The 22,242-nt window shown below is 40.6% G+C and overlaps 1 protein-coding gene across 2 annotated transcripts; it reads left to right on the plus strand.

Moving 5' to 3' along the window:
* Positions 1-1,874: 1,874 nt before the first annotated feature.
* On the plus strand, positions 1,875-22,231 carry map3k5 (mitogen-activated protein kinase kinase kinase 5). Of its 2 annotated transcripts, none has more exons than XM_088361784.1 (30): positions 1,875-2,686; positions 5,696-5,835; positions 6,089-6,112; positions 7,853-8,046; positions 8,154-8,322; positions 8,591-8,697; positions 9,003-9,173; positions 9,625-9,737; positions 9,807-9,966; positions 10,052-10,202; positions 10,272-10,379; positions 10,857-10,909; positions 11,643-11,738; positions 13,681-13,762; positions 13,842-13,975; positions 14,360-14,487; positions 15,175-15,311; positions 15,402-15,507; positions 16,345-16,502; positions 17,612-17,789; positions 18,278-18,295; positions 18,452-18,629; positions 18,710-18,878; positions 19,311-19,496; positions 19,939-20,044; positions 20,451-20,682; positions 20,757-20,869; positions 20,932-21,050; positions 21,142-21,218; positions 21,300-22,231. In XM_088361784.1, exons 1-30 carry the CDS (start codon positions 2,272-2,274, stop codon positions 21,358-21,360), a joined length of 4,083 nt encoding a protein of 1,360 aa, XP_088217910.1. In that variant the 5' UTR covers positions 1,875-2,271; the 3' UTR covers positions 21,361-22,231. The 2 variants fall into 2 exon arrangements, with proteins under 2 accessions (XP_088217910.1, XP_088217911.1); XM_088361785.1 differs by lacking the exon at positions 1,875-2,686 and adding an exon at positions 3,341-3,876.
* The last annotated feature ends 11 nt before the right edge of the window (positions 22,232-22,242 follow it).

Genomic DNA, 22,242 nt, shown 5'->3' on the forward strand with positions numbered 1-22,242 from the left:
GCTTTGGACTTAATGGTGGCTCCGCTGGCATTGATTCCCTTCGGTGTGCGACTTAAATGCTTCTATATTGGTGGAGGGAGATTCCCAGAGGCCTCCTAGAGCTCAGATCATTGTTTTTCACTTACTAACAATGAACTTATGATCAGAGCGCTGCAAGGCGTTTGAAAAAAATGCCCTGTAGGATCATTTAAAAAGTGTTTGTGTTAGAGGCCCGGCGCGGCAGCAGCAGCATGTCCGAGGCTCATCTCGACGAGAGGGGAGGTTAAATGGGGCGTCATCAATCTCAATGAAGTGCAATTATTTTCTCACTTATTAATCATTGCAGGCTAATAGCTAGTGGCAAAGCTACGCCTGCCATTTGTCAAACTTAGCAGATTTCTGTAATTTTGTCCCCCCCCCCCCCTCCCACTAATGTTTGTGTGGACGTTGGCAGATATCTATGGAGGGATGCAATAAGTCTGTGCCTCAAAGTGTCTATCGCTTACCTGCACCGCCCCCAACTAAGTGAACTTGCTTCGCCATGTGAGTGATTCTCTCCATTTCAGAGCCGAGTGACCATTTCATGGTGAGTGGCTTTATTTGCAGGCTGCAGCATAGACTGAATGTGGACATTTAACTTCAGTGAAACACAAGTCTTCATTTGTTATATGGTCTGTATTTCTTTTTTTTTTTGCTTTAAGATGAGGAGAATCACGTCCAAGTTATTAGGCCCTATGTGAAGAACATCAGTGGTGATTGTTTTTTACACCCAAAACAGAAATTTTCCCACCTCTCACTATTTTGCACATAGTACTTTTTGTTTGTTGCTGTCCCGTGAGCTTTTTTTTTTTTTTTTTTTTTTTTTTTTTTAAATGTGAATATGTGCCTTACACTACAAAAGAAGAGAATAATATTATCACAGTCTTTTGGACGAGTTGGGTGTGACTGTGACAACTCAACAACGCAGTTGGAGTGCAGCACTTTAATGTATCAAGTGCTGTTATTGAGCGACATCTAGTGGTAGGATAATGAACTGCTGGGACCCGAAGAATAACAATTCACGCGATTTAGTGTAACATTAACATACACGAGCGCACGAGTGCTGTTGAGATTTGCACATTTCACCACATAAAGTGTAGATTTTTTTTTAATCTTCAATATTTCAGTCATTCTAATTTTTTCTGTGTCGAGAACTGTATTTCATGATCTTTTCAGGCCTTCCTAAAATACATGCATAGATGTGGTCAAATTAGGTTAACATTTTATTTTTGCAAGGCATTTTTTTATCATATACAGTACTTATTCGTATACAGTTATTATTTTGCAATTGGCGCATTAGACTGCAATACCATAGTTTGACCACAAGACGTCACCCCTGAAGCAGGAATGAAAAGAACTACGCTAAACAGAACCAGTTAAGCTCATATTTCAAATATTGTCAAGACAAATTGCATCGTTTCATCGCTCATGTGAAAATTTAGTTACAATAATATACAGTTAAAGGCGACAAATATTCTCTGTTCGATATTTTTACATGTTTATCACTATATAATTGATTATCTAGTTATAATATATTGATATAATCTTAAATATGAATGACACTGGTTTAAAAAAAACTAGGTTCAACTTTCCCAAATTAAATAACTGGCATATTTTAATATATTTGTTGCATTATTTAGTTTTTCCAAACGTTTCCATTCTTTACTATGATATTAATATTGAAACAGTTGCTTTATCAATATTATTTTCATTTGGCAGTTGGCATGGCTGTTTTTAGAGATGCGTTGCCATGGCAAACGCTCCAGTTTCGACGTACCTTTGCTTTCTCAAGTGGTCCCGGTGTCTCCGCCCACATCCGTGATGTTTTCAGTCGTTGCCTCCGCCCACCGCGTTTGCAAGTAGACGGAACTGAAGATAAACACTGTCACTGCTGGGTGTTGGATTCCTGTTTGGTTGCTTGTGTGGATCGTGCATTGCATGCACGATTTTAAACGTCGAATTAAATTGCCTTTCTGCAGCAGCTTTGCACAATTTGGATCTGTCACGAAAGCAGTAAGGAATGCACGGAGATGATTGTTTGTCCGCTTCTTCAGCAGTGTTTTTTGAAGCCGTGCAGGGTGCAGCATTTGCAGCATGACTTTGCCCTAGTTGACGTGTTGAACTTTTGCTCGTGGAACCTGTGCAGGTGCGTGGCGCCACGCGTAAATTGACGTGCGTAACCGCGAGCTGTCTCTCCATGGAGATCCCTCAGCCGCGCTGTTCTTCTCGATCAACGCCTTAAAAGACATCGAGATGAATCAAGAGCAGGAGGGCATTTCTTTGCCCGTGCCATGCTTTGGGGTTTTTACCCCAAGAGGGACTGACGGGGACAGCACCGGCGCCGACCGCGGAAGTGCTTCTTCTGTTGCGGTTCCTGCAGCCGGGACTTTTTGGAACGAATCCGTGGTGACAGGATGTCATGGGCACAGCCACACTTCCGGGATGGACGGCGACGGTCTGCTGTCCACGAGCAAGTCGTGCAAAAGCAGGCCGGTGAGTGTCGCCTATGTTTTGAACAATGAGCCGAATCAACAGAACAATGCCGAGTGCATGGCTTTGCAATGCCTCAAGCAAGCTTGTGAGACAATTGGAAGCCAACTGGAAACGATCCACTTTGGAAAGCTGGACTTTGGAGAGACCTCAGTGCTGGACATCTTTTACAACGCAGGTAAGGATGCAAGTTTGATCCAGTGATGAATGCATTGAGATGCTCGAATGTTCCCGTTTGGTGCAAAGGAATGTCATTCCTCATGACTACTTGGTGTTGGAATGCTTTCCATGTCCAATCATGGGTGTCAAAGATCACACCTTTGCTGCATCACATCTTTTTCCAGGAAGATGGACGCCTGCTTGACTGGTTGCTCTGGGCTCAGCAGACAAGCTTTGCATGCCACTACTTGCTCGTTATAAACAAAAGTTGTTTACTCCCGGTTGAACGCACGGGAATGTCAGTTAGCATCGCTAAAGTTTGCCATTTTGGATCCATGTTATGCTTTTGATGTCTTGCGTAACCTCAGAGGTGTAAATTTCAGAAAAATAGTCTAATCTCCACAAATCGATCATCGACGTGGGGGCCGGATTATTATTATGGTGACATAACCCCCTCGCCCCGAAAATAAATTCCCGTATTTTATAAGGCGCACCTAAAAACCTCCAATTTTCTCAAAAGCCGCCTTATAATCAGGTGCGCCTTATATATGGACCAATATTGAGCCACTACAGCAGGCGTGTCCAAAGTCCGGCCCGCGGGCCAAATGTATACATCTTATATATGGACAAAATTTTAAATTGGCCATTCATTGAAGGTGCGCCTTATAATCCGGTGCGCCTTATGTATGGGGAAAGTTTTAAAATGGGCCATTCATTGAAGGTGCGCCTTATAATCCGGTGCGCCTTATAGTGCGGAAAATACGGTCTAATACATTTATAGTCAGTCCACCATTACAGTAACTACACAGCATTGGCGTCACAGCACTACTTCTCTGGCCAAACAAACACAGTAGGTTCACCTTTTTTTTCCCCCTCCCATTTGTTTATCTTGTTCTGAACTTCAGTGGAAATGTTTCACGGTTCACACCGGAGCGCCAAGGCATTTTTCCCAGAAATGTTCAGTATCTGCTCGCACACAGGGTCGCCTCTTCCTGCACGTGTAATGAAAGCTTGGCACAGAAATCCTGCAGCAGGTTTCCCGGCCAGACGGCAGCTGTCTGTTAATATGGAGAGAAGGTGTTGGCCTCTCAGTATCTGGGTCGTGGAAAAGAAAGATTTGGGCCGGGGGATGACAGCACGAGGATGCACGAGAAAGTTACACAAGATTCATTCCAGCATATTTCTGAAATCCCATCAGCTGGCTCCCTGGTAAATTCTTTATCCTCGCTTGTTGATTCTCCAAGCTCATTTGCATGTCAGGTGAGAGAGCACAAAGAATTAGGACACTCAGTCAGAAACTTCTCCGCCATCATGGCACACGAGACTGCACCTAGACTTAAATCTCGAGTTTTTTTGCAAATCGGAAGTCAAGTCTGACATTTTTATCGTCATATATTTTTTGGGATTTCACCAAACAATGTAGTTTAACAGGGTATTTCATTTGTTAGACAAGCTGGACTTGTAAGAGCAGCTTTCACTTACCACAGTTTCAATCCCCTAAGCGCCGCTTAGAAAAGGTCGTGGCAGCTTGCCAACATCTTACAGAAACACTGTTGAGTGAAACCGCTGAGTCACGATTGTGCACCGATAACGTAACGACTGGTAGACTGGCCGCATTTCCTGCATCATATGATTTGCTTTGTACAGGAAAGTCAGCAGGATTTCCGATTTAAAGGTAACCATTTCGATCACCATAAAAGATGATCGCAATCGAGAGCACCACACTCCTGGAAATTTGGACGAGAACTTAGATGTTACTGTCTGAGGTTCTTTTTTTCCCCCTGCAAAGAAAACTTTTTTTTATGGAGTGTGGGAAACAATTTCCGACAGAGCACGGAGACAGTAAATCCTCTGTGTATTCAGGGTGGGACCAAGTCCAATGCAGTCTTCCCGCAGCTCTTTCTCCTTCAAACTAAAACCGGCAAATGAGTGATGGCTGAATCTTTTACAGTGATTTCCAACAGTCGCCATGGTTACAACATCCTTTGTTCTGCTCCAATGTGATTAATTATAACATGTACAAGCAAACACAATCGGCCCACCTGAGTGACCTCTGGAGATGTTATTGTTTTTGTAGTTGAGATGCTTTCATGGTGTAATTATTAGGTTAGATAATATACCGACAAAATTATTACAGGAATAAAATGTTTAATTAACCAGCACTCAACTTACCAATTATCATCCATGCGTCAATTTAGACGACCTTAGAAAACCTAATGGTAGCCTGAGAGTAATTTTCTTTTTAACATATTTCCATGATTTATTTACAAGTGAGGAGACTGCTCGTGATCTGGTCTGCTTCAATAGTGCCTCAAGTTCTCTACACAGTTCTCTATTCATCCTGCCATGTCAGCTGACACAATGGCAATCATTCAGTTGATTTGTCAGATAATTAAGATATTACAAAGTGAATGCAGAACGTTCCGATTTTACGCACAAGCTTTGACTTTTCCGTCAAAGGCTTCATAATATTGCGCAAGAAAGACTTTTGAGGTGCTTTATCACGTTGGTTGTGATAATACTCGGAAATGAAGTGTGTTAAGAAGAAGCTCCACCTCTTCACCAGCAATTTCGTTTCACTTGGTAATATTTACCTGACCTGCTGATGCAGCGCTTAGGAATCCACGTGGACTGGAATGTAGTACTGGGTGTATTCATGTTCCTTTACAATATTAAATAAAGGAAAGGAAACCTATTTGAAAGGTTTTGGTCCGTGACACAAGAATCAATAGGCAGTTTCAAGCTATTGTCGTCTCTATTTACCAACCCTGACCTCCTCTTACCCTTGACTAAATGAAGTCCATTTTAAATCACATATTCCCTCTGGGAATTTCCAGACATGTGAAATTAAAGGTCAAACATACTTCCCAAGATTTAATTCCCTTAGGAAATAATTGAAAGAGAAACATTTGTTGCAGGGTCATCGGTTTGATAATAAATCACCTTTATTAAGTTTATGATGTGTCAGATAGCATTTGAATATAAAGATGTAGGTCGATTTATGCTATTTTGTAATTATCGCTATTAGATATTGCCGTTGTGGAGATGACGGATGCTTTTCGCCAGCCGTCACTCTTCTACCACCTGGGAGTCCGAGAGAGTTTCAGCATGGCCAATAACATCATCCTCTACTGTGACACCAATTCCGAATCGCTCCAGTCTTTGCAGGTAGGCTTTTATCACAAACGTCGTTTAATCACGGTTATTAAAGGATATATTTGGGGGGGGTCAGTATGAGATTGTGTTTTGTTCCAGTGTTATTAATTTGATGGAAGCAGATTAATTTTGGAAATATTTTAGAATGGACTGTTTTAGCCTCAAGAGGCCATTGTGTCCTCAAATAAAATCATTTCTTTTTTAGTCTCACAGTTCCATTTAAAAGTCAAAATGTTAATTTTTGTTTCCTCTTGTCATCCATCAGGAAATCATTTGCCAGAAGAACACTGTAAGTCTTCCTTGATTTTTTTTTTTTTTTTATATAAACCATCGCATAAGAACATAATACATGTGCAATCAATTTTTCCACCAAAAAAATTTACTTGTTGAGCGAAATGATTTTTTTTTTTCCTCCCTAAATCCGCGATTTAACTGTAACCTCTCTTACGTGCACTTGCTTTGCTTTTGTTTGAGCCCTTTAGCAATTTGCATGGAGAACTGGAACTCTTTGGTTTTAATCATTTATATTCATCTTCCCTTTTTCATTCAGAGACAGTATTGAGAAAAAAGTAACCACAAAACCCCCGTTGCCTTGAGTCCGAGATGCGTCGTTGCCTTTCATTGCTTCACAACGTGGCCACGCCTTCCTTTCACTTCCTTCTTATTCTGATGTTCACTTTCAGACAATAGCATATTAAAAATGTCAGGAAAACACACCCACACTCCCCCTCGCACACTCATGTGCAAATATTTGACATTCTGTAGGTCCTTGTGTCTTAAGGACAAATAGATGTCCTGCCACTTTATCTTTATTTTCCCTATCTGTAAACACCACATGTGCTTGAATCCTCTTTGTTTATTCAGCAGAGTCAGCCCGAGCTAGAGAGAAGTTAAAACAAATAGAAGCTTCTTCTTTTCCGTGGTGAACGTGTCCTTTTGTCTAGACACTCGCCACATTCTTCTGGTAATTCTTTTCATCAGGTGAGGAGCAAGAACAGTTCCGAACTGTTACTTTTGGAGGAAAGTTGCTCAATTTGGGGTTGCGGTGACTGACTCAGACATCTCCACCCTGGTCTGCTATACCGCCAACTGTTTAGACTGCACCTTATAAATACTCGATTGTGTGTGGAGGTCTGAGCCCGAGCCTCACCTCATTTCCTTAAAGTGTCCTAAAGTGGGTAATTAGCTCAGACTTCCTCAATGTGGCCCCTTTTCAAAGAGGGGAATGTAATCTTTGCCTCGCAGATGGAACGTTAGTTGCAAGTGGAAAAATGAAAGTATTTATTACAAGCTACATTCGTTGGAATGTCAAGATTGGAGCTGGCCTTTCACTTGAAGACAGCCCAACTTGAATCAGTGGTAAAGAAAATGGTTGGAAATAAATTGTTAAATTTTTTTGATAACATTTTACTGTTACTCAAGTGTAAAAATAATTTTAAAAACAATACAGCACTCAAGTTTGTTGCTCAATAACAAAAGGAGGGAGTGACCTATATTTTAACATGATTTGTGTTAAGTTGTGTAAAAAAAGTTAAAATCTATTTTAAAAAATACTCAAACTCAAGCTTCATCTTATTTTACTCAGAAAATCTTATCTTGGTTACCGTATTTTCCGGACTATAAGGTGCACCTAAAAACCTAAAAGTTTCTCAAAAGCCGACAGTGCGCCTTATAGTCCAGTGCGCCTTATAGATGGACCAAATTCCTAAATTTAAACTGGCCCGAAGTATTGTCATGAAATCAATCATAAGTGGCCCGCTGAAGACTATGAATCATGAATTCAAAAGACTATGGATCATTATTTTGTGATTATAAAGTCATTTGTTGAAATAAAAAAGATAAAATGGAGAATGATTTGATTTGGATTAAAAATCTGACATGATGCATTAATGGTGCACCTTATACTCCGGTGCGCCTTATATAAGGACAACGTTTTAAAGTGGGCCATTCATTGAAGGTGCTCCTTATAGTCCGGTGCGTTTTATAGTCCGGAAAATACGGTAATCTCCTGTTTATCTTGTGCCAATAGACTTGCTCCGCCAACTACACCTTCATCCCGTACATGGTGACGCCACACAACAAAGTGTACTGCTGCGAGAGCAGTCTAATGAAGGGCCTCACTGAACTGATGCAGCCCAGCTTTGAGATGCTGCTGGGTCCCATTTGCATGCCCCTCCTGGACCGCTTCATCCAGCTCCTCAAAGTCTCGCAAGCCAGCTCCCAGTAAGTACCACCAAGAGGCTGCCATGTTATTGAAAGTGCTAAAACCGACTGAGCATTATTGCATAACACCAGGATCCATGTCTCATGCCACCCTCATCTTCTCACAGTCAATATTTTCGTGAAACGATTCTAAGTGAGATTCGTAAAGCTCGGGAACTCTACACCGGACCGGAACTGGCCTCCGAGCTGGCCCGAATACAGCAGCGGTTGGACAATGTTGAGTGCCTCTCGGTGGACATCGTCATAAACCTGCTACTGACATACAGAGACATTCAGGTAATTGTCATTAAAAAAAAAAAGAAGCTTTTTATTTTCATTTTTTGTTTTACCTTGACGTCTCGGCAATGTCATTTACCGAGCGGCTCCTTGCGCTGTGCTCTCAGCCTCAGGAATAATTCATGGTAGTGAGGTTGCGCTGAATTATTAAGCACGCTTCTGATATAGTCAACTTCGGACCAACAAAGAAGTGTTGCTGCAAGTGAGACAGATTGTCCTCAGATGTTAAGTGGCTCATAAGTGCGTTGTGTATTTATTTGTTGTGTAGGACTACGAGTCGGTCGTGAAGCTGGTGGAAGCCTTGGGGAAGCTGCCGACCTTTGACCTTGTGGCGCATCCACATGTCAAGTTCCACTATGCCTTTGCACTGAATAGGTGAGTTAGCAATGTGAACAATCTGCTTTAATGCCTCTTAATTTATATTTTTTTACTGTTTCGGTATCCTGTTGTATTTTAATATAGAAAAAAATATATACCGTATTGACCCGAATATAAGACGAGGTTTTTTTTTTTTTATAGAAATTAAACTTAAAAAGGGAGGGGGGGGTCGTCTTACATTCAAAGACTTTTTTCAAACTTGAGTCTTGAAAAAGAGGGGGTCGTCTTATAATTGGGGTCGTCTTATATTCGGGCCAATACGGTATTATCATGCTTATATGCTTTTTGTCTTGTGCTAACAGGAGGAATCAGTCAGGAGACAGACAGAAGGCCCTGGACATCATGCTGCCCTTGGTGCAGACCGAGGAGCAGGTGGCCTCGGACATCTACTGCCTGGTAGGGCGGATCTACAAAGATATGTTCCTCGAATCGCATTTCACGGACACTCAGAGCAGAGACAGCGGCACACGCTGGTGAGTGACACGGCAAGACGACACAACTTTGTTTCATGCTTATAAGTTCTGGTTTTATATTTAATGCATTATAGTGGGGCAAAATCTTATTTGGCATAAAGCAAGATATTTTGCATAAGATGATAGAGCGACGGAAAGAAACAACATCGGAATTGCTTTCGAGCTTTTATATTGGTTGAAGTATTACAGTTAGTCCCATCTGGCTGTTATTGGCTTGTCATAACACGGCAGCGTTTCTTAATAACCTTCATTCCCTCCGATGAGCATATTACTCATGAAATGAATGCTGGTGTCGTTCGGTGGCCTCAACTCAATATGATTCTAATTGCCATTTCAAATAAAGTGTTTCACAAAAGCTCCAGGAGCCATGTAAAGTTATTTCAAATAAGACACGCTGAGGAATTTAGATCACGCATATCTCGGAAGAAGTTATTTGTCTTCATCTATCAAGGTTTAAAATGGGATTTGAGTCGGAGCCAACGTTACACTCCGGGATCAACTACGCTGTTCTGCTCTTGGCGGCTGGACACCAGTTTGAGACTTCTTTTGAGCTTCGTAAAGTTGGTGAGGAGAAATTTTAGGATTGTGTGATTTTAATCTTGCTAACATATTTTGGACGTCATGTTGTTGCAGGGGTGAAGCTGAGCAGCTTGCTTGGTAAAAAGGGCAGCTTGGATAAGTTGCAGAGTTACTGGGATGTGGGTTTCTTTTTGGGGGCCAGCATCCTGGCTTGTGACAACACCAGGGTCATCCAGGCCTCGGAGAAGCTCTTCAAACTCAAAGCGCCCATCTGGTGGGAAGACACCAAAAAAAAAAAAAGACTTTTGGGTTTTGACCATCTCCAGCAGGTGTCTGTGAGCTATCTATATTGATTTCAGGTATCTTCGTTCCTTGGTGGAGACCATATTGATCTATCAGCACTTCAAGAAGCCCCAAGAACAACCAGCTCCCAAATTGGAATTAATGGACTTCTGGATGGACTTTCTTGTCGAGGCGACCAAAAAAGATGTTTCCTCTGTACGATTTCCTGTAAGTTCAGCCAAGCGGAAACCACCTTTTAAATTTCATATATAAAACCGATTTATATTTTTTGCTTAGGTGTTGATATTGGAGCCTACTAAAGTCTACCAGCCTTCATATTTGTCCATAAACAAAGACGTGGATGACAACACGGTGTCCATCTGGCACGTCACTCCTGACGACAAGGTCTGGTTGGTTATTTAAATTGGGGGTGTTTTGAAATCAGTAAAAACTTCAAATATTTGAAAAAGATGAATGGTACTAATAATTCCTTGCAATTTTATTAAAAGTAAGGTAAATTTGTAATTTTAGTATTGACACATGAAGTCGTTGCACAAATTATCTTTATCTCAGTGTCTCATAGAAGCAACTTCTCATATTTCAATACTTTGCACCACAGAGACGTCCCACATCAGCTCACCTCATTTTGCTTACCCGCATTATATCCATTTCCTGAAGCTAATGAAATAAAATAACTGCTAATGTGTTTCATTACCGAAAGATTGATCGACCCATTTTTGGATAATGCCACCGGTGTTCAACTACTCTAATGCAGCTTTCAGCAAATTGTCTTCCACCTGGGACACTGTGATTTATTCACAGCGGGAAACTGCGCTGATGGTTTAATCGGTGCATCATTACCGTGTATGGTATGTTCTGCAGAACAAGGGGATTCACGAGTGGAACTTCAGCGCCACATCTGTGCGAGGTGTCAGGTCAGTGTTACAATTGTACAAAACTCCACATTTTCCATCATATATATCTCACACAACCTTATTTACTACTTAATTAGATATAGATGTACCTAATTATATAGACCATGATTACCGTATTTTCCGCACTATAAGGGGCACCTAAAAACCTCCAATTTTCTCAAAAGCCGCCTTATAATCAGGTGCGCCTTATATATGGACCAATATTGAGCCACTACAGCAGGCGTATCCAAAGTCAGGCCCAAATGTATATATCTTATATATGGACAAAGTTTTAAAATGGGCCATTCATTGAAGGTGCGCCTTATAATCCAGTGCACCTTATAGTGCGGGAAATACGGTGCACGTGTATCATACTATGTAGGCCACATGACTGCCCAAGAAACATTTGGTTTAATGCACAGGCACAGATGTGCACATTCTTGCCACTTATGTCCCCTTTCATACTGCGGTCTGCTTGGGTGAGGTAATAAGTTCCCAGCGTCTCGCTTTTCCACCATTCTCAGAGGAATTCCATTTTTGCACTGAAAAGCGGAGGGCTCACATGTTGCTAGGGAACGACTTCTTCTCGGAGCCCACTCAGCCTGTAGGAAGCCAGTGAGACACAATAGCAGGCTATCCAACCACATGTAATGTGCATTTAGTCTTGTCTGGCTGGGTACCGAGAGTCTCTTTACATCTGCAATGCACATTGACTCACCACGTGACTCATAATATGTTGACTGTCTCTCCTCAGCATCTCCAAGTTTGATGAGCGCAGTGCTTTCCTCTACGTCCTTCACAATGCGGAGGACTTCCAGATTTATTTCTGTACGGAGATGCACTGTAAAAGGTTGGTGGTAGGATTTCTAGAACACGCATCAACAAAAAACTACCGTATTTTCCGGACTATAAGGCGCACCGGACGATAAGGCGCACCTTCAATGAATGGCCCATTTTAAAACTTTGTCCTTATATAAGGCGCACCAGACTATAAGACGCACCATGTCAGATTTTTAATCCAAATCAAATCATTCTCCATTTTATCTTTTTTATTTCAACTTCTGACGCAACAAATGACTTTATAATCACAAAATCACAAAATTCCTCTTCCTCTATGGAGGTTGCCAGGGCAACCATAACAACTATCTCCAGGAATCAGACTGCGTCAGCGAATGTATACAGAAAAGTGAGCTTTCATTTTTTTTTCAAAGACGCCTTTGTTTTTGACTACCGTATTTTCCGGACTATTAGGCGCACCAGACTATAAGGCGCACCTTCAATGAATGGCCCATTTTAATCCAAATCAAATCATTCTCCATTTATTTTTTTTATTTCAACTAATTACTTTCAAATCACAAAATAATGATCCATAGTCTTTTTGATTCATGATTCATAGTCTTCAGCGGGCCACTTATGATTGATTTCATGACACAATGCTTCGGGCCAGTTTAAATTTAGGAATTTGGTCCATATATAAGGCGCACCAGACTATAAGGCGGCTTTTGAGAAAATTTTAGGTTCTTAGGTGCGCCTTATAGTCTGGAAAATACGGTATACATTCAATAAAGCATTTTTTCACTGCATGAAATTAATGGCAATTTTCTAGTCTTCTAATTCCTCATTGTAAAGTGACAAAGAGAGGCCACACATACTGATACCTTGAAATAAGTATCTGTAACAATACGTGGTATTGGTAATTTCCTAAAAATATGCAATATTGTGGCCAATATAGCAGGGGCAATCAAATGTAATAACAATCTCCACTTGAGGCACTCATGTCAGCTCAGCCCTCAGGTGCTACATTTCACACAGCGCTGTCCCTGCCGACACACCTTACTTCTTTTTGCAAAGCACCGAGCGTTCCGACATTTCCGAGCACCGTGATGTGGCCTGTGAGCGTCAATGAGTCACGCCTGCTGTTGTCATGGCGCTCTCCTTTGCATGATAGAGCGTAAAGAAGCCATTGTGTGACAGCGAGGAAGGTGGAGGGAGCGAGCTTTCGTTTATACGTGCGCGTGGCATGTGGGCCTGCACGCACACGTGCAGCACCTACATGCATGACAATGTGCTAAATCCCAGGTTGTGTATGGTGAGGGTGTTAAGTCTTGTAGCTGTGTGTGTGTGGGAGGTGTGCTTGTAAACATACTGTAACAACGTCTGGATAAAAACATCAAATACTTTACAATTATAGCTGTTTTATATTAAAAATTAAATTGAAACAAAAGTGGAAAACATTGATTTAATAAAAAAAATGATGATGCCACCAAGGCACTATGTTTTATATATATATTTTTAAATATTTTTATTTTTATTTTTTTAAATCTGGGAAAATGCTGTCTTTAGCAAGTTCAATTGAAACAAAAGTGGAAAACATTTTTTTTAAAAAAGTGATGATGCCACCAAGGCACTACTTTTTATATATATTTTTAAATATTTTTATTTTATTTAAATCTGGGAAAATGCTGCCTTTAGCAGCAGTGTTTAAATTAAATTGAAACAAAAGTGGAAAACATTGATTTAAAAAAAATGATGCCACCAAGGCACTACTTTTTATATATATATTTTTAAAAATATTTTTATTTTTTTAAATCTGGGAAAAACATAATTAGCAGCAGTGTAAATTGAATTTCCCCTTCAGTGATAATAAAATGAAAATAATGACACCACTCAGACAAAATGGCTCACTCGCTTATGTGATATTAAAAAACTCAATCAAGACAATCAAAACTGACACACACACATTTTAGCTTGCACTAACTAATGTTTGGACTAAGCAGGCATGTCTTTGTCAGGTTCTGCGATTTAGTCAACAGCATCACCGAAGAGGCTTGGAGAGGTCCAGATGAAGGAGATTGTGACACTGACGCCTTGGAGGTGAAAAACACCACACGTTTATTGCTCTTTAGAAATAACGAGCTAATATTTTTTACTCCTGATGAATTTATCTGTGCAGTACGACTACGAATACGACGAACACGGTGAGCGGGTAGTTCTAGGTAAAGGAACATTTGGAGTGGTGTACGCCGGCCGAGACCTCAGCAACCAGGTCCGGCTAGCCATCAAGGAGATACCAGAGCGAGACAGTAGGTGAGATATCTCCGTCTTTTCTTATTTAGCTCTATCACCGCTGATCATTTGGAAGTTTCCCTCTGAAGTGAAATTGTGAAGCCTAGATGAAAAAAAATGTGTCTGGTGCTTTGTGGGTTAGCTTGAGCTAACATGAGAGACTGCTTGGAGCAAAGACTTGGAGCTTAGCAGGCTCCCAGAGTGAGCGATGGCATACTGATACCCTCACCATATGTCTTGGCAGCACAAAGTGATGAGAATGTGGCTGAATAATTCAGAGAGGGTGCAGACTTGGTGTGCTGTAAAAAAAAAAAAAAAAAGCTCCCATGTTAGCTTAAAAATGAAGATGATTTAAAAGCTCAAAAATTGACAATATGTCATTCTTTTTTTTTTTTTTGTTTCCAGGTACTCACAACCCCTCCACGAGGAGATCGCCCTTCACAAACACCTAAAGCACAAGAACATTGTCCAGTATCTCGGCTCCATCAGTGAGAACGGCTTCATCAAGATCTTTATGGAGCAAGTGCCAGGAGGTAAGAAAGCATCTGACCCCATCGTAGTGTTTGCACTGGTAATGATGATCATCATAATTGCTGTATCAACATGACTGAGTGATATATTTGTGTTTTTTAAGATCTGCTCTGTCAGCTAAAAATGTAAGTCTGTCAGAGGTCAGCCAACAGAAGCAAATTCGATTCTTCATCGTCCTTACAAACAAACCAGCTGTAGAATAACTTTTCCACACCTTATGATTTCATTCTTTATTTTGGGGCGTATAGATGAGGTATTTTTTTGGGCTCCCATTGTGGCAAATTGGCAGTAATAAAGTTTGTTGGCAAGATGATGAAGGTCTTCAAAAAAAGTCACTACTTTTTATATAGCAGTGTTTAAATTAAATTGAAACAAAAGTGGAATAACATTGATTTAAAAAAAATGATGATGCCACCAAGGCACTACTTCTTATATATATATTTTTAAATATTTTTATTTTTTTAAATCTAGGAAAATGCTGTCTTTAGCAGCAGTGTAAATTGAATTTCCCCTTTACTGATAATAAAATGAAAATAATCAGTCAGACAAAATGGTTGGTTTCAAAAATATTCTTAACTATTGGTGCAAATGCAAAAAAAGTGTTTTTTTTTCCATGACTACTCAAAACCATGCTGCTAAACTCAGGTTGAAAAGAATAAACTCATTCTTCTTGCTTCTGCTGTGCCTAGGGAGTCTCTCTGCCCTGCTCCGATCCAAATGGGGCCCCTTGAAAAACAACGAACCCACTATAGGCTTCTACACACGCCAGATCCTGGAGGGCCTCAAATACTTGCACGACAATCAAATTGCACATCGGGATATCAAGGTCATAAATTGTTTGCATTATATCCACAGTTGATTGTATCTCATTAGACTGGGATTTATTCTTCTCACCATGTGTGTTTGAAATCCTCAGGGTGATAACGTGCTAATCAACACGTACAGCGGCGTGCTAAAGATATCCGATTTTGGCACATCGAAGCGCTTGGCTGGGATTAACCCTTGCACCGAGACATTCACAGGTAAATACTGACTTCTCTGTAATCCTAATTTAAAACATGAGCAGGATTATGCAATACTGGTATCTTTTTTTTTGTGTGTGTAAAAAGTATATTAATAATAATCCTGATCCACAATGAACTTTAATGAGTGACAAAAAAGGGATTTTACCTTGAAATGGAGCAGAGGTTGTTTCGAAAACAGGCCGGTCCTTTTTTTTTTTTTTTAGGTGACGTCTGCTTTAAACGAGGCACCGCCTGTTTTTAGCACAGGGTGTGCTCCTCAAAGCAGTAAATAGTCAGTAAGCTATTATTAGCGCTTCATTGTGCTTCGTTCAATGAGCGTGTTATTTCTGGAAGGAACCGTTTCTTGCTGGAGGCTTCAATAAAAAGCCCCTTTCAAGATTATTATAACAGTTTACAAGAACATGGGCCAGCTCCCCATGATGTCATTTCGAGGGAACCCAAACAAAAAACTCAAAAGTATCTTTAAGCTGCAAAAAAAAACATGACGTTATTTTCTATGAGGGCATGTTTTCCAGTTTTTTGTTTTTTTTAAGAATATTTAAAAATAATAGCTACAATTCTGATGGTGCCACACTGACTGGCAGTAAGAACCTCTACCAAGGTGGTCTTGTGGTTAGCATGTCTGCCTCACAGTTCTGAGGTTCGGGACTCGGGTCTCCCACATTCCAAAAACGTGGCAACCGGTCTAGTGTGTTCCTCAAATCTTCTGGCATATTCTCCAACACATAAACAATATTAATGAGCTCAAGAAAATGGCTAGATGGATGGCTACCATGGCAACCCCATCTGAATCTTTCAACTACTTTAATGGGCATTTTATTTTTTTATTTTTAGGTACACTACAGTATATGGCTCCGGAGATTATAGACAAGGGTCCTCGTGGATACGGCAAACCAGCAGACATCTGGTCTCTGGGCTGTACTATTATCGAAATGGCTACCGGGAAACCTCCTTTCTATGAACTAGGGGAGCCACAGGCTGCTATGTTTAAGGTAAGAGGCAATGACAGTACCGTATTTTCCGGACTATAAGGCGCACCGGACTATAAGGCGCACCATTAATGCATCATGTCAGATTTTTAATCAAAATCAAATCATTCTCCATTATATCTTTTTTTTATTTCAACTTCAGATGCAACAAATTACGTTATAATCACAAAATAATGATCCATAGTCTTTTTGATTTACGATTCATAGTCTTCAGCGGGCCACTTATGATTGATTTCATGACACAATGCTTCGGGCCGGTTTAAATTTAGGATTTTAGTCCTTATATAAGGCGCACGGGACTTTTGAGAAAATTTTAGGTTTTTAGGTGCGCCTTATAGTCTGGGAAATACGGTACTTGACTCACAAGGATTTGTTTACAAAAAAAGGACAAGCTGATACATGTTGAGACTATTTTTTAACATACAGTAGGCAGCCATCACAAAGAATGTTCATTTGTTTTAACCTCCAGTAAGATACCACCACTGGATTTGCAAAATGCTATTTTGCCGTTATGATGTGTTGGTTAAACAAACACACATGACGCGACAATGTTTTCCACTCCCCATTTTTCTGCGTCTTTTTTTGGACACACTGACGTTAATGAGACGCTTGCCAATCGTATGAATTGTTATTCCAGTGCCAACATGGAGGACAGCACAGTGCAGTTCTTTAAAAAGGGTCTGGAACGCATTATAGCACACCCATCTGAGATTGAATCATGGAATATTCCATACGTGGATTTGGCTCGGAACTCTAAAGCTAAATGGCTCATGAAGTAAACAAGAAGATTTCGTAGGGGGAAATTCCATGTCGAATGTGAAATATGCTTATATTTAATTAAATCTTGTCAAAGGTAGAATCAGTCACAAAAAGATCAATTATTGTTGAGGTATTTCTTCTCTCATCCCTGTGGAATGTTTTACTGCTAATCACAGGTCAACATTCCTCAACAGCAACGACACGACATTTTAACGCACGTGTTGCCAAGAAAATCTCGTGCTTGAACTTTCACTGTTATTTATCAGCCACGTTTCACTCGGTGTTCATGACGCTGGGTAAATACTTTCCTGTGAAGGGATTGACCCTCTCAGGTTTTGTCTGTTTGTCTGTAGGTCGGCATGTTTAAGATCCACCCGGAGATCCCGGAGTCCATGTCATCGGAGGCAAAGGCCTTTATCGTGCGTTGCTTCGAGCCTGACCCGGACCGCCGAGCCACCGCCCTCGACCTGCTCACTGATGAGTTCCTCACCGTCACCAGCCGCAAGAAAAAGAGTAAAGGTAGCTTCGCTGGTGAGTAAATTTTTACAGTTTATTTATTCATCCCCACACACACAGTAATCCCCACAAACAAAATGAATCACATGATGTTGAGATTAGTACAAAAAGATTTACCGTATTTTCCGCACTATAAGGCGCACCTAAAAACCTCCAACTTTCTCAAGTGCGCTTTATAATCCGGTGCACCTTATATATGGACCAATATGGATTTGTGGATGAGGACTAATTTATCAAAGTAAGCTTCACGTGTTTATTTTGCGTGTTGTGTGATATTAACGTTTGAGCAACGTTGAGTTATTGCTATATTGTTATTGTTTTCACTATTTCGAGTGTTACTATACTGTGATTGCATGAACGTTTGAGCAACGTTGAGTTATTTATTCTATAATCCGGTGCGCCTTATAGTGCGGAAAATACGGTAGAGGTTTTGCCTTTGTGCACACATGAAAATATTTTACACTAATCGTGTACTACTTTCCTCTGTATTATTTCTTCCACAGCTCTCTCACCAGGCACAGGTGAGTGTCTTAGCATTTTTTATTGTATTCTATTCATCCAGCCCTTTTCTGCTTCACTTTTTTGAATCATCTCTCTTTTGGTTCAAAACAAAAAATAATTGAAGTCGCTTGCACGTGTGTGATGCTGCACGTGGCTCTCGACTCTTTTATTTGCAGAGTATCTGCGCAGCATTTCCCTGCCAGTACCTGTAGTGGTGGAGGACACGAGCAGCAGCAGCGAGTATGGCTCCGTCTCCCCTGACAACGACCTCAACACCAACCCCTTCGTCTTTAAGCCAAGCGTCAAGTGCTACAGCGAGCGAGATGTCAAGGGGCCCCGATCGCTCTTCCTCAGGTACCATGAGTCACGCCACATTGTTGTCGCTAGCTATTATATATCAAAATACACAAAAATCAATTTGATTGCTCTTTCAGCATCCCAGTTGAGAATTTCGAGGACCACAGTGCCCCTCCATCTCCTGAAGAGAAGGATTCAGGCTTCTTTATGCTGAGGAAAGACAGCGAAAGGCGAGCCACTTTGCACCGCATCCTGACCGAGGACCAGGACAAGGTGGTGGCCAACCTAATGGAAGCCCTCTCACAGGTTAGTTATTAAATTACCGTATTTTCCGCACTATAAGGCGCACCTAAGAACCTCCAATTTTCTCAAGTGCGCCTTATATATGGACCAATATGGATTTGTGGATGAGGAGAAACTTATTAAAGAAAGCTTTACATGTTTATTTTGTGTGTTGTGTGATATTAACGTTTGAGCAACGTTGCGTTATTGATATATTGTTATTGTTTTCACTATTTAGAGTGTTACTATATTGTGTTTGCATTTATGTTTGAGTAATGTTGAGTTATTTATTCTATGCGCCTTATATATGGACAAAGTTTTAAAATGGGCCATTCATTGAAGGTGCGCTTTATAAACCGGTGCGCCTTATAGTGCGGAAAATACGGTAGATGCACGCTTGTAAAATAATACTGATGACTAATTCACACTGCTCCGGATGTTTCATTGAACCTGCAGGGATCGGAGGAAATGAAAATGAAACCTCAGCACATTTCCACCCTGGTGGTCAGCCTGGCCGACTTTGTCCGAGTGGCTGACAGGAAAATCATCGCCCGCACGCTGTCTCAACTTAAACTGGAGCTGGATTTTGACAGCACGGCCATAAGTCAGCTGCAGGTCGTACTCTTTGGCTTCCAGGATGCTGTAAGTAGCAGAAACATGATGAGAGGATTTACTCCAAGGACTCCATTTTAATTGTTGTCATTTTACATGAGCAGCCTTTCATGTTTCAGCCTTAAAGTCAGACCAGAATAATGATTAAAAAGTCTTTAAGGGCAGCAATAAAAAGGGTAATCTGTCAAAAATAATGATCTAAGAAAAGGTCTTTCTGCTTTGCCTCTTATAAATACAGTACTGCCTGATCAGTTCTAGTGACTTTAATAAATTAAAGAAGAATGTCAAATTGGCCCTTGCAGCCTGCTTTAGTTTCTTTTCACAAAGAAAAATGATAGCACACCACTATTATGAAGATTCAGCATTGCGTAATCCTACAATATATTGGTGCTCTAGTGCCCCCTGTTGGTTGAAAGAAAAATGACAGCAGAAAAGACTGGTAGCTTAGGAGTGATTTTTTTTATGTTTTCAGGTGAACAAAGTCTTGCGAAACCATAATATCAAGCCTCACTGGATGTTTGCCCTGGACAACATCATCCGAAAAGCAGTGCAGATCGCCATCACCATCTTGGTGCCAGGTAACAACATCTAAAAATTAATTTGTCCTGTTAGGCCTGACCTGCGTCGTTTTATAGAATATCTGGAGTCAGTTTGACTTAGGAGACTCAAAACTGCAGTTGAACTGGTTTAACTGTTTTTTTTTTTCAAGCCCCCCCTCTTCTGTGCTGTGCCTGGACTTGCAGGGAAGAGCAGTTTTTCTGCCGAGGTTTATATAATAGTCTGCAAAAGCAGCGTGAAACTCCCTGAATGTCCTCAAATTTTGGTTCGAGCAGTTTAGTTCGCTTCCTCTGTCTCAATTTTTAAGGTATCGGGTACTCGTGGAGACTGCCGATACCAGTCACCGATACTCGCACTAGTATTGGTCTGGAAAAAAAGTGCTGTAGAAAAAAAAAATTAAAAAATATTGTGTGCATTTGTGTTCAGAGCTGAGGCCTCACTTCAGTCTGACCTCCGAGAGCGACACGCCTGACCACGAGGACGCCGATGACGAGGAACCTGAGAGAAACCCGGCGCACCAAAGACAGGTCTCCTGTCAAGATGAAACTGTGGTCACTTCGGGGGTCAGTACGCTCAACTCCACTGTCTCCCACGAATCCCGTAACGCGCAACATTCCGTGAGCATGGAGCTGGGCAGGATGAAGCTGGAGACCAACAGGTTGGAATCTTCTGAGATTATAAATGTGTTTTTATTATGCATACTGATGTTTCCTCTTATTTGTGTAATGTCAGGTTGCTGGAACAGCTCCTGGAGAAGGAGAGAGAATATCAGGCCATCCTTCAACAAGTTCTGGAGGAACGAGAGCAGGAGATCAAACTACTGCAACTGCGATCTCACACTACAGGTAGACAAGAATTCTGACGTGGTATGAATAAAATAGATTCATAGGAAAATTTTAATCTCCAGCAAACATCTCCACGCCGACGTGTGGTCCAGAAACAGATCAACCTGCCAAAAAATGTGAAGAGAAAGAGCTGAGCAGCTGGCTGAGGCTTTATGGTGCAGACCAGGACTCCATAGATTTGGTGTGGATCAGATTTTGCCTTTATGGAATTTGAATTTTATTTTCTCGTGCTTCCTTTATAACTTCATGATGTTTTTTTTTTTTCCCTTTAGATCCTCAGTGAGGAATACACACTGAATGACATCCTCCATGATGTCACAAGAGAAGATCTGAAGAGTCTCAGACTGAGGTAGTTCATCCATTATTCCTGCAATAAATATTATCCAAGGTAATTTCTGTAAACTGATTTCTGTCTTTTTGTCTCGTGCAGAGGCGGAATCTTGTGTAAACTTTGGAAGGCCATCATAGACCACAGGCGCAAGCCATTCTGAGGCCTTAAGTGGCGGCAACCACCCTGAGAAGCCAGCACACCTCAGTATTCTCCTCAATACCTCAGTATTTATTTTTAGAACAAGAATCTGTGTTTGCAGCTTTCCAACTTACCCTTTTTTCTTGGTCAGGTTCTGTGATCGTTTTGAAAATGTCATTTTGTCAAGTGCCACTATAGCGTTGACCCGCCTTACGGACATGACAGGCATGTTACAACAATGTGGGAGTTTTATTTTAAACCTACAACAATTGTTCTTCACGTGACGAAACGTTTACATATCTAGAGACTGACTGTTTGTAAATTAAGCCTCCGATACAAAAATACCACATGAAAAGATTTCAGATTTGCTTATCTACAATTTTATTGTTTCACTGTGGGTGCTGCATCCATTCTATTTTTTTTTTAATTATTATTTAATTGTTTTGCAAATGTGAAGGGTGTCAAGGCATGCCTTTTATTTGTTTTTCTTTTATTGAGACTAATTTAAATGGCATTTATTCACATTTCACAAACATGTAAATATGGAATAGCTAATATGTGAACATGCATAAATGTACTAAATATAACTTATAGTTTTTCCATGTGGATTGGACCGTCTATACTTGTGTATTATTGTTGGATTTTCTAATGTGACAAATCATGGCGATACTAATTACAGCTAAATTACACTTTTTCTTTCGTTTTCTTTTTCACCTTGCTTGAGATATTCTCATTCAATCTGCAGTTTATTAGAAGGAACTTGTGAAAGGAACATTTAAAATCTAAATACTGCTGACTTTTATTCTAAATTTGTTAGAAACACTTGTGTCCATGTTGTTTCATATTTAATGCAAGATGTGTTGTATTGTTAAAATAAAACTTTTCATTATGTATGTTTTGTGTA

The sequence above is a fragment of the Syngnathus floridae genome, chromosome 19 (assembly GCF_059516105.1).
Source record: "Syngnathus floridae isolate MCC-2025c chromosome 19, RoL_Sflo_1.0, whole genome shotgun sequence".
NCBI classification, from domain to species: domain Eukaryota; kingdom Metazoa; phylum Chordata; class Actinopteri; order Syngnathiformes; family Syngnathidae; genus Syngnathus; species Syngnathus floridae.

Bases quoted from the DNA above. Each gene is read 5' to 3' on its own strand.
- map3k5 (XM_088361784.1), top strand. From the start codon at position 2,272: ATGAATCAAGAGCAGGAGGGCATTTCTTTGCCCGTGCCATGCTTTGGG. The intron at 5,836-6,088 runs GTAGGCTTTTAT...GTCATCCATCAG, and splicing joins AATCGCTCCAGTCTTTGCAG to GAAATCATTTGCCAGAAGAA. The intron at 20,683-20,756 runs GTTGGAATCTTC...GTGTAATGTCAG, and splicing joins ATGAAGCTGGAGACCAACAG to GTTGCTGGAACAGCTCCTGG.